General features: G+C 54.1%; 1 protein-coding gene across 2 annotated transcripts; it reads left to right on the top strand.

The window, feature by feature from the left end:
- The first annotated feature begins 1,635 nt into the window (after positions 1 to 1,635).
- On the top strand, positions 1,636 to 10,935 carry Stoml1 (stomatin like 1). Of its 2 annotated transcripts, none has more exons than XM_028892513.2 (7): positions 1,636 to 1,853; positions 3,171 to 3,277; positions 5,126 to 5,275; positions 5,507 to 5,710; positions 8,768 to 8,963; positions 9,311 to 9,529; positions 10,008 to 10,935. In XM_028892513.2, exons 1-7 carry the CDS (start codon positions 1,721 to 1,723, stop codon positions 10,199 to 10,201), a joined length of 1,203 nt encoding a protein of 400 aa, XP_028748346.1. In that variant the 5' UTR covers positions 1,636 to 1,720; the 3' UTR covers positions 10,202 to 10,935. The 2 variants fall into 2 exon arrangements, with proteins under 2 accessions (XP_028748346.1, XP_028748345.1); XM_028892512.2 differs by having other exon boundaries at positions 1,637 to 1,853; positions 9,308 to 9,529.
- Positions 10,936 to 11,368: the final 433 nt, after the last annotated feature.

Below are 11,368 nucleotides of genomic sequence, written 5' to 3'. Positions count from 1 at the left end.
ATTGTCACCTATTCTAAATTTATAATGGATTTGCAGTTGTATGAGGGATAGTTATGTTAGATGTAATTATGACACATTGTTAAATATATAATGTGTTTGCAATTTATATGTGGGATAGTTATATTATATTTAGGCATTATTATGACCTGCTTATTGTTTTCATTTGGAAATTAATCACAACATAAGGAGACATGATTGTGTGTCAAATTGACAAGGAGTGGAATTGTGATGGTTATTCTTGGTTGTCAACTTGGCTACATCTAAACCCCACTCCTGGTACCAACTTGTCTTATGGTTTTTATTGCTGTGACCTTTGACAAAACACCATAACCAAAAAGAAAGTTGGAGAGGAAAGGGTTTATTCTGCTTACAGTGCCACATTGTAGTCCATCAGTGAAGGAAGCCAGGATAGGGACTCAAACATGGCAGGATCCTGGAGGCAGGGACTGATACAGAGACCATGGAGGGGTGCTGCTTACTGGCTTGCTTCACATGGATTGCTCAGCCTACTTTCTTATAAAACCCACAATGGGATGGGCCCTCCCACATCAATCATTAAGAAAATGTTCTACAGCTTGCCTACAGCCCAGTCTTATGGAGACATTTTCTCAATTGGAGTTACCTCTTCTCTGATGACTCTAGCTTGCTTGTGTCAAGGTGACATAAAATTAGCCAGCACAGCAATCATAGGCAGAGGGACTTAGAAATGGGCTATGGTAGGGATCTGGAGAAGCAAGACTGGGAAAGCTTCATACTTTTCTGGTTTTATAAAATGGCCTCCTGACAGCCTCCCTAGCATCCTATTGGAGTACATTTGCTCCCTCCCTTTGGGTTTTCTAAAGCCATGGAAAGACAATTTACCTCAAGTACCTGGATCAAGGGCTCTGATGTAGCGCTGTGATAACTCTGCCACCACCACCACCACCACCACCACCACCACCACCACCACCACCACCACATGGCCATGTTTCCTGAGGTGTCTGAATGTAGAATTTCTCCTTTATACCAAAGTTCAGGCCTTCTGACTTCACCTTGTCCACAGTGACTTCGGTCTGCCACCATTAAGCAAGTAAGTACAGTGCTCTATATGACAGGGTCTGTTTTCTGGGCTGTGGGGAAACATAAAAAGGCCAATCATGCCCAGGAGGAAGTCTAAATCTGGGTAAAGCACATTCCTCAATGTGTTGAGTTTGGAGAAGTACTTGAGGCAGATGACATTTCCTTGATTCTGGAGAAAAGGCTCCTGTGATGCTTTTTTGTTTGTTTGTTTGTTTTGGTTTTGGTTTTTGGAGACAGGGTTTCTTTCTCTGTGTAGTTTTGGTGCCTGTCGAGATCCGCCTGATTCTGAGTGCTGGAATTAAAGGCGTGAACCACCGCCGCCCAGCTCCTGTAATGTCTTTTTAAGCCAAACTTCCTCTCCTCCTTTCTTAAGGCCAGGTAAAAGATTAGGAAAGGGGTGGTCATCACCTTTCAAGAAGCTCTACATCAGAACCAAGGCTACATCCCCAAAACTGTGCGACCGCAGTTCGGTCCTCCCAACGCAGAGGGCGCTGTGGGACGGCAGGGGCGGATCCGGCCTGCTTCCTGCTCCTGCGCGGCCACTACACTTGGCGGCGCAAGTGAAGCCGGAAGCGGCGGGGGCGAGGCGGGGTGGAGCTGCAGCGGGCTGGGCAGAGCCGGCGGCCGGTGGAGGCGCGGGGCGTGTCCCGGGCCAGAAGTCATGTTCGGCAGATCAGGCTACCGGGCGCTGCCCTTAGGGGATTTCGATCGTTTCCAGCAGTCGAGTTTCGGCTTTCTGGGTTCGCAGAAGGGCTGCTTGTCCCCAGAGCCGGGCGGCGTGGGGCCAGGGGCCGGTGAGTGGCTGCCCAGCACGGTGGACCGTATAGGGACTAGCCAGTACCCCCACACTTGTACTCCTTGCCTCTAGGAGGAGGGAGCATGAAGGGCATAAGATGTGGAGAGGGTGCCAAACAAGGCGTTGGAATACTGCTACTTTGTCTTCGCTAGGACCACCAGCTACAGCTTCCGAACCAGTGTAGCCCCATCTTCCCGAATCTCAGCTCATCACATTACTATTTTTAGGATAGCTCATCATGCATAGAAAGAAAACAGAATCCCAGGCAGAGGCGGCCACAAGCAACCTAAAAGCACCTGCAGAGAAATGGAAAAAGAATCACCCTAGGGTAGCAGCGCAGGGACCAGGAGTCTCCTGTGTACTGGTGAGATGCACAGAACAAAAAGGCAGGCCAGCTTATTTGCTTTGGCTCTTTCTTGCTCCAGAGCCTTCTGTGGCTTCTTTGGCCTGACCTTGAAGAATCTGGGCCCTCTGTGGTACTTCTGTATTGATAGTACCTTGAACTCTGGCATTGATGAATGGATTTCCTGTATTCTGCCCCCTGCTCTTAGGAGTGCCTCTGACCAAAGATTCCTTTCCTGAAAAGATCAGAGTTTGGGACTTAGAAAGCCCTGCGGGCAGGGACTCCCTGAAGCGTAGAACAGCCTCTTTTGGTCTCCCTGTCTAGGGCTGGGAGAAGAGCAGACAACAATCTCACCCTAGATTCCGGGGATGTCTGCTCAACACCCATTCTCGATTTTTGGTTCTGCAAGGGTTAGAGTCTTTGTCTTTAGGCTCATCTTCCCAGCTCTTCCCTCCAAAGGGCTTGAATTGAAAAATACATTAAAAATTTTTTTAGGGTATTAAAGCAGGAGTGAGGACTAAACTAGAAAGGGACACTTTAGTCTCGCTGTGACTTTTATTGATGAACAATCACTGTTTTATCCTTTTTAGCTGAGACCCCTTCTCCGTAAGGACCCGTTGAAAGCATAGAAGTTAGTTTCACAGCATGAGTGTTGTCTTCCAGGTTTGGGTGGGCAATATACATTAGACAAGGAGTTGTTGATTCCTGCTCTGTCCAGCAGAGAGAACAGCACATGGGTTGTGTTCTCAGATTCAGTGGCTCTTACCTAGGAGAGAAAAGCCTTGTGTGGGGTGTTGCACTGGAGACCGGTTAGTTATGATGCATGGTCCCTAAATAGCTATGGGGAGCCTCTGAGGCAGAAGGCAGGCAAAATGTGCACATGACCCACTGTACTCATGGCACACTGTACTTGAAGTTGTCCTGCCAAGCCCAGCTGGTATTCTGTGGCTGCTTCTGCTCTTTTGTCCCCAGATGCACCTGAGAGCTGGCCCTCCTGTCTCTGCCACGGCCTCATCAGTTTCTTGGGGTTCTTGCTGCTGCTGCTCACCTTCCCCGTTTCTGGCTGGTTTGCTCTGAAGGTAAGGCTGGCTGGATGCTATTGGGGGGTTGGTAGACACGGTGAAAGCTTTGGCACTGGTGAATGGATTCCCCATATTTGGCCCCTTGCCTCTAAATATTATCACTCCTCTAGGAAACAGGCAAGCCTAGGGTTGTTCAGTTTTTGGTGGCTCATCTTGATTGTCAACTTGAGGTGCCTGTGAAGAGGGCACCTCAACTGAGGGATTACCTCCATCAAATGGTCAGTGGCCGTGTCTTTGGGGGCATTTTGATTGCTGAGAGGTGTAGGAGAGCCCAGCCCCCTGGGGTGCCATCCCTAGACAGTTGGGTCTGAGCGAGCCGAGCAAGTGGGAGGTGGGGCAAGCCAGTAACTGTGATTCCTCCAAGGTCTCTCTCTGCTCAGTTCTGCCCCCACCCAGTTTCCTGCTTGATTTCCTGCTCTAGCCCCCCTCAGTGATGGTCTGTAGCCTATACACCAAGTAAACTCTTTTCTCCCCAAGTTTGTTTGTTTGTTCGTTCGTTCCTTCCTTCCTTCCTTCCTTTCTTTCTTTCCTTCCTTCTTTCTTTCTTTCTTTTTTTTCGAGACAGGTTTCTCTGTGTAGTTTTGGTGCCTGTCCTGGATCTCACTCTATAGACCAGGCTGGCCTTGAACTCACAGAGATCTGCCTGGCTCTGCCTCCTGAGTGCTGGGATTAATGGCATGCGCCACCGCCACCCGGCCCCAAGTTTCTTTTGATCACAGTGTTTATGACAGCTACAGGAGAGACTAGGACAGTCCCCATCCTTCAGATGAATAAACTGAGGCTGAGACTTAACCAAGAGCATCTTGGGAGACAGGAAGGAGTAGAAATAGGTTTTCTGAGTCCTGGAATCTAGACACATACCTTTGCCAGGTCGTCCTCCCTCTTGCTCCTGTCCAATTGAAAGAAAAGCTCCCAGCTTGCCCAGCAGAACTCCGGCCTCATTTCACAGAAGCGGTGGTGCTTATAGGAGAAGATGAGAGACACAGCTGTAATTGAGCACCAGGCCTGGCAGCTCCAGCGAAGGTGAAGCCCGAGCAGGCCTTTCCCTTTGCATGGCCCTGGGCAGTGGCGTCCCTAGAAAGGCCCGGTGTTTGTGTGGTCTAGAAGGGAGCACTGAGATGAACCCAGGTGCTACGTCTACGGTGCCACTGAAATACAGGCCCTACGACCATCGACGTGTGGCTTGGCCTCTCTTGCCTGTGGTTCTCAACTTAGATTTAACTACTTCTTGAGGGGCTCCAGGGCATTTGTTAGAGCAGCCAGGGCTTTCCCCCACCTAATCCAGGAGCAAACAGTTTCCTGGAATGAGTCATGATTAGCTTCAAGCCACAGAGGAAAAGTTTCTCTGATCAAGTAAGTACTTGTGGTGATTAAAACATGGTCGTTTCTGAGAACAGCGTTCAGATCAAGGCCCTTTCACCGGAGGGACTGTGTGATCACTGAGCGTGTCTCTGGGCCCAGTGTCTCGGAGCCCCGGTTCTCCCATCTAAGCACAGATAAGTGTGTTGGTATTTGGTCACTGTGACAAAGTATCCCTTCAGAAACTATCGAGAGGGCGGGCTTAGTTTGGCCCTCGGCTTCAGAAGTGTTGGCCTCTGGTCGCTTGACCCAGTGTATTTGAGCAGAGCATCACACTACACCACAGGGGGTCCTTTACCTTATGGCAGAGAAAAATGAAAATAGGAAGTGGCCCAGGTTTGCCTCTGGCCTTCACACACATCACACACACCAAAGGATGTTTGACGGGCAGGGTGAGGTAAGGAGGGCAGAGAGGGATCTGGCAAATGACTTCGGCCAGCCTAGGCGAACCACTTCCAAACCCCTTTCTTTCGCCACCATGAACAGATCGTGCCCACCTATGAGAGGATGATCGTGTTTCGGCTGGGTCGGATCCGCACCCCCCAAGGGCCTGGCATGGTTCTTCTCCTGCCCTTCATTGACTCCTTCCAGAGGGTGGACCTGAGGACCCGAGCCTTCAATGTTCCTCCTTGCAAGGTGAGGGACATCTTAGCTGCCCTGCACAGGAGGATTGGGGCCATGCATGGTGAATGATGAGTATATCAGGGCTTTGAGCCATACCTGACCCCACCTACTTGGAGAGACCGTTTTGTCTTTGAGGAGCTAGCTGCCAGGCAGGCGGGTCAAGCTGGATGGTCTCAGTGGGTTTGACCTTCCGGTAGCGCCTGGCCCTTTTAATGTTGTCTCTGTTGTGGTGTCCTGAAACAGGTGGCCTCTAAGGATGGGGCTGTGTTATCGGTGGGAGCTGATGTCCAGTTTCGCATCTGGGACCCAGTGCTCTCCGTGATGGCTGTGAAGGACCTAAACACTGCCACTCGAATGACAGCCCACAACGCCATGACCAAGGCCCTACTCAGGAGGCCACTGCAGGAGATCCAGATGGAGAAGCTCAAGATCGGTGACCAACTCCTGGTAGGTGGCTTCTCCAAGGTGCGGCTCAGGGTCTGGCAGCAGGGCCTGCCAGGTCACTTTGAACAAGGACCAAGTATCCCTGGGTCTTAGCTCACTGTATGTCCCAACATTATTACCACCTGGAAAGAATGGGTGAGGCCCCAAGGTGAGGAGCAGAGGTGACCCGGGTCACTCATCTTGAGCACCTGTATCCTGAAGAGAAGTGCTCCAGCGGAATTTGTTGGACACCTGCCTCTGACTGTTGAGATATTTACCCCTTCACCGCTTCTGTGATCACAGCCCTGGGCCTTGGCCCTCTTCAGTTTCTGTTCTGGTGGCTGAGGAGATGATCAGGGCCCCCTGGGTGCAGCCAGGTGCTTGGGACTCCTGCACATGAGTTTCTGTGGTCTTAGGTTCTTGTTTAGAACAGAACAGAGACATGGGGCACCTGAGTCTTCTTCCTGTCCCTGCTCTACATGTGTGAAAAACTAGGTACCCTGGAATTCACCCTCTTTCCTGTCTGTTACATGCGCGGTGGCTGTCCCTCCATATCCAACATGTGCTTCCTCTCCTGTGGGACCTAGCTTTGTCCAGCTTCACCAAGCACCCCCACTGGAGCGGAATGAAATTCCTACCGAAATACTCCTTCCAGCCATAACAGTGGTTCTCAAGGCACAGTGCTTGTTTTGTCTTGTTTTGTGGCAATGCCAGTTGGGGATGGAACTCAGGGCTGTGGCATGCTAGACAAGCATTCTACTGCCGAGCCCACCGGCCCCAGGCCCAGTATTTTATGGCTTACAGAGTACTTGTACCTGCCCAACAGCATCTCAGCTTCCCATTTTCACTATGAGAGGGCCGGCATTTGTCATTTTAATAGAGGAGGGGAACCAAGGCCCAGAAACTATTCCACTTGGTTCTGAGAACCATTCATGGTAAAGGGCAGTTCTGGGCCAGAGCTCGACCATCTGCTCCTACCCACAATGCAGTGTTCAGACTAATACAACTCAGGTAATACGCTGCTACCAGATTTTCTTCATACCAGCACATCCCGTTATAATTCATCTTTAGGATGATAAATTCAATCTTAAAGTTGTGTTGCTTTGATGTGAGAGGGGCAATTGGGAAGAAGTCCATCTAGAATGTGAAAGTCACTTCGGGTCCATTGTCCAGGGTCCATGTGCATCTCCTGGTTGAGTAGAGCTGAAAGGAAACCTCGGGAGCTGCATTATCTGTCCCTCAAGTCCTGGCTGAAGGAGGTGTGCATGTGCCATTTCCTTTCCCATCTGTAAGGGTTGCGGGCTCTTCTCTCACCTCTTCCTTAGCCTGCCACTCCCGCCTCTTCCTCAGTTGCCTTTTGGCCAACAGCTTCTTAGCTCCCTCCACTGCCTCCTGCAGCCCCGCCCCTTGTTCTCCGTCCACACCGCCCTCCTGCAGCCCCGCCCCTTGTCCTCCGGCCACACCGCCCTCCTGCAGCCCCGCCCCTTGTCCTCCGTCCACACCGCCCTCCTGCAGCCCCGCCCCTGTGCTCCGTCCACACCGCCCTCCTGCAGTCCCGCCCCTTGTCCTCCGGCCACACCGCCCTCCTGCAGCCCCGCCCCTTGTCCTCCGGCCACACCGCCCTCCTGCAGCCCCGCCCCTTGTCCTCCGTCCACACCGCCCTCCTGCAGCCGCCCCACTTTGCTCCCTCCATCTTGCCTCTTCACTGTCAGGAGAGACTTGAGGCAGAACTTTTATATTCTCTGCATCTCTGCATCTGTGCTTTCTGCTTCCCTCCTGGAAGCTCCTCCCTGAACTGGGTCCTGCCTGATCCCACCTCTGTCCCAAGGATCCCAGGGATTCGCTTTCCTCCTCCCTCAAGCTCTCCTCCCCTCTTCCCTTCCTTCAAGAAGGTTCTGTTCCTCTCCCGCCGTCCTTGGTCTGAGCTTTGTTCAGACTTAGCTCTGGCTCTCACCAGTGACCTCCCTCTGGTCTCCTCTGGGTCCTTCCACCCCGCCCCACCCGACGCCCGCAGCCCTGCCTGTCTCCTGCTCTACAGTGTCCATGTTCCTGTCGTAGCCTGGGAGAGTCCAGGGCTCACAGCAATATCCTCTAGTCTTCTGCTTGGGCACCTGCTCCCTTTATCCTTTGGAAACTTACAAATCCATTCGCAGACACCTTGAGCTAACAGTATGACAGTAGCTGCTACCCCCCCTCCCCTTCCCACCCTCGGGTCCTCTAGGAGAATGCCGTCATGACCCCAGGAGCCTGCCTTCCCCACCCCTGCGACATCCATGTCCACTGTACAGGCTCTTTCCCTCTCCTGGGCCTGCTGTGGCCTGGCGGTTTGCAAGGCAGCCTCCCTTGCTGCTTCTGACTCCCTCCCCTTCCCCTCCCTTTCCCCTCCCCTTCCCTTCCCCTGCCCTCTGCCCAGCCCTCCTGGTCCCCTCACCACACCCCTGCCCTCTGCCCAGCCCTCCTGGTCCCCTCACCACACCCCTGCCCTCCGACCCCTCTTAGTTCCCTCACCACACACCTCTGCCCAGCCCTCCTGGTCCCCTCCCCATACCCCTGCCCTCTGCCCAGCCCTCCTCGTCCCCTCCCCACACCCCTGCCCTCTGCCCAGCCCCCCTCATCTCTTGCCTGCAGTGAAACCATCCCCCACCCCTGACCCTCTTCAGCAGTGTCTGCACAGCACCAGGACGATCGTTCTCCAAAGGGAGTCTGCTTCCTTGGCCACCTCCATGTCTATAAACACCTCTGGGGTTCCTTGTCCTCAGAACAAATCCACCTGAGCAGGAAGAGGCTACCTGGAACCCCCAGTTCTGACCAGTGCCCCATACTTGAGAATCTACGTGGAACTTTCTAGAGTCTGCTGCTGTCTGGGCTTTGCTGAGAAAGTCTCTCCTTCTACTTAGAGTTCCCACCTCCCTCCCCAGCCCAGCACTTGTCTAGCCAAGAGACTGGGCTCTCTTGCTGGATTCCCAGCTGGGGGCTTCTCCATTGTGTCCTCCATGTCCAGATGTGGCTAGAGTGAGTTGTCCAGAGCTGTTCAGGGGAGCCTCATCGAGTGACTCCCGTCTCTTCCCTCGCTGCCCTCAGCTGGAGATCAATGATGTGACCAGAGCTTGGGGCCTGGAGGTAGACCGTATCGAGCTGGCGGTGGAGGCCGTGCTGCGGCCTCCCCAGGACGGCCCAGCCGTGTCCAGCCTGGACAGCACCCTCCACCAGTTGGCCCTCCACTTGCTGGGGGGAAGCATGAACTCAGCGGTAGGAGGTTCTCCATCCCCAGGGCCAGGTAAGCGGGTTTCGCTTCTCGTGCCCTTAGCTTAGCCGGTTCATTCTGCTCTGTTTCTGGAGCTGACCAGAGTGCGGTCATGGAGAAGTCTGTAGAGGCCCCAGGACCTCCGTGGGAAGATGCTATAGTCCTGCCGAAGCAGCTAGAAGGAGGACTGTACTGCAGGCCAGAGGAGCGTAGACATGGTGTGGGGGTGTTGGCTGGGAACCTAGAGGCAGCTTAGGAGACGAGCACAGAGCATGAAGGGCTGTAAGAAGAAACTTCACAAAAGGGTGGAGGCATGCCGACCTTCGCGGTACACTGACCTGTTCTCTGTCTCCCTCCTCAACCCTGTTGGCCACCAGTAGACACCTTGGAAATGATAAGTGAGGTGGAGCCACCTGCCTCTCAGGCGGGGGCTGAGGCTGAGCCCAGCCCGAAGCAGCAGCCCGTGGCGGAGGGGCTTCTCACTGCCCTGCAACCCTTCCTGTCCGAAGCGCTGGTCAGCCAGGTGGGGGCCTGCTACCAGTTCAACGTCACCTTGCCGGGTGGCGCCCAGAGTGTCTACTTCCTGGATCTCACTGCAGGTGTGGCTCTTCCCTCTGTCCTTCCCTTCCCACTCAGGCTGCGTGTCTCCTCCCCCGTGGTCCTTTAAAGACTGTCCCTTGCTCCTGCCCCCTGATTGGAATGAACCCCTGACAACAACCTGGGCTGTGGTCTCACTGGGATCAGCAGACCAGCTCAGTCGGGTAACTGGGAGCCTCCACGCTCAGGCCTACCGCATGCCAGGCTCTGCACCCTGGGGAGCAACATTACCATTCTCTTCACTCATAAATTTGCAGACAGTAGCAACAAGCAGTCCCAGTCAGCAAGGCTTGAAGCCATTGTGTTAGAACCTGCCCCACCCCCACTGTGTTGGGGGTCGGGGATTAAGTTTAGGCCACACCCCGGGCTCTAGAACTTGAACTACCCAGTGCTTGTGACTATTCCCCAGTGGGCTGTGCTACCCTGTCCCCGCCACATGGCATCCATCCTCTTACTGATGACAATGCTACCTCCCAACAGGACAAGGCAGAGTGGGACATGGAGCACCTGATGGCATCCCCGACGTGGTGGTGGAGATGGCTGAGGCGGACCTTCAGGCCTTGATGTGCAGGGAACTGCGGCCCCTGGGGGCCTACATGAGTGGGCGGCTGAAGGTGAAGGGTGACCTAGCCGTGGTCATGAAGCTGGAGGCTGTCCTCCGGGCCTTGAAGTAGGCATGCCAGCTGTCCATCCATGACCTGACCCTGAGCCTGGTGCCAAGCCAGAGATGCCTCTTGGGATAGGAGGCATTGGTCTGGGCCACGGAAAATTGAGGCCTGAAGATGTTTTCAGGCCCAACCAGGAGCCCAGGAGGCTGGGAGACATCTGCTGCTGCTCAGTGCCGAGTCAGGTGTCCTGAGTCAGGTGACCTGAGTCAGGTGTCCTGAGTCAGGTGACCTGCGCGTTCACCTATGGCGGCTCTCTGGACAGGCCTTGGCTCATTCGATCCCCAACAAAGTGCTAGTCCTGAGCTGGCTGCACAGAGTGAAGACAGAGCCCAGCCTGCCCTACCCAGCTGAAGACCTGACTGGACAGACAAGAGGCACAGAAGCAGCCTGTATGGCACCCATGTGGAGGACTGAAGCACGTGGATCAGGACTCTGACATCCAGGGAGATCAGAGGGTAGGGAAGGGGAGGGAGGGCAGCCCCCAAGAAGGGGTTGCTGCAGTGGAGGCAGGCGGCCCCACTTTCCTATTGGCAGGCCAGAACAGGCTAGGAGGGTGGGAATGGACAGAGCAGAATTTGTTTTTCCAGTGGGCCTGCTCTGGAGGACCCCTGGCCACATCCACCAGCTCCATCTTGCATGCCTGAGGAGCTGGGCTCAGGGCAGCATGCGGGAGAGCCCTGCTGTTCTGTGCTTACTAGAGGCTTGAGCGCCTTTGACAAATAAACGTGGCGTTTCCAGTGTGCAGTGGAGAAGCACAGCGGGCTGTGGGGCGTGGTGGGCCAGGGAGGGTCTGTAGGGCCTATGCCCAGCCAAGGGCCACGGCTAGAGGTTGACGCAGGCTCTCGGAGCGTTTGAAGCTCTTCCTTCTGGGTGTCTCAGCCCTGAAAGTCAGGATGAGGTAGCTGTGGGTTGCTCTCTGTTTCTTTTTATAGTGAGGGACCTGATTTCCCAGGGAAGTAGGGCTTGACTACAAACACTAACTTACGGCCAGGTGGTGGCGGCCCACGCCTTTAATCCCAGCACTCGGGAGGCAGAGGCAGGCGGATCTCTGTGAGTTTGAGGCCAGCCTGGTCTCCAAAGCGAGTTCCAGGAAAGGCACAAAGCTACACAGAGAAACCCTGTCTCGAAAAACCAAAAAAGAAAAAGAAAAACCCTAACTTACTGGAGAGCAAG

The sequence above is a fragment of the Peromyscus leucopus genome, chromosome 7 (assembly GCF_004664715.2).
Source record: "Peromyscus leucopus breed LL Stock chromosome 7, UCI_PerLeu_2.1, whole genome shotgun sequence".
In the NCBI taxonomy this organism is placed as follows: Eukaryota; Metazoa; Chordata; class Mammalia; order Rodentia; family Cricetidae; genus Peromyscus; species Peromyscus leucopus.
Note: the sequence above shows the minus strand (reverse complement) of the source record. Positions and strands in the feature narration are given on the sequence as shown.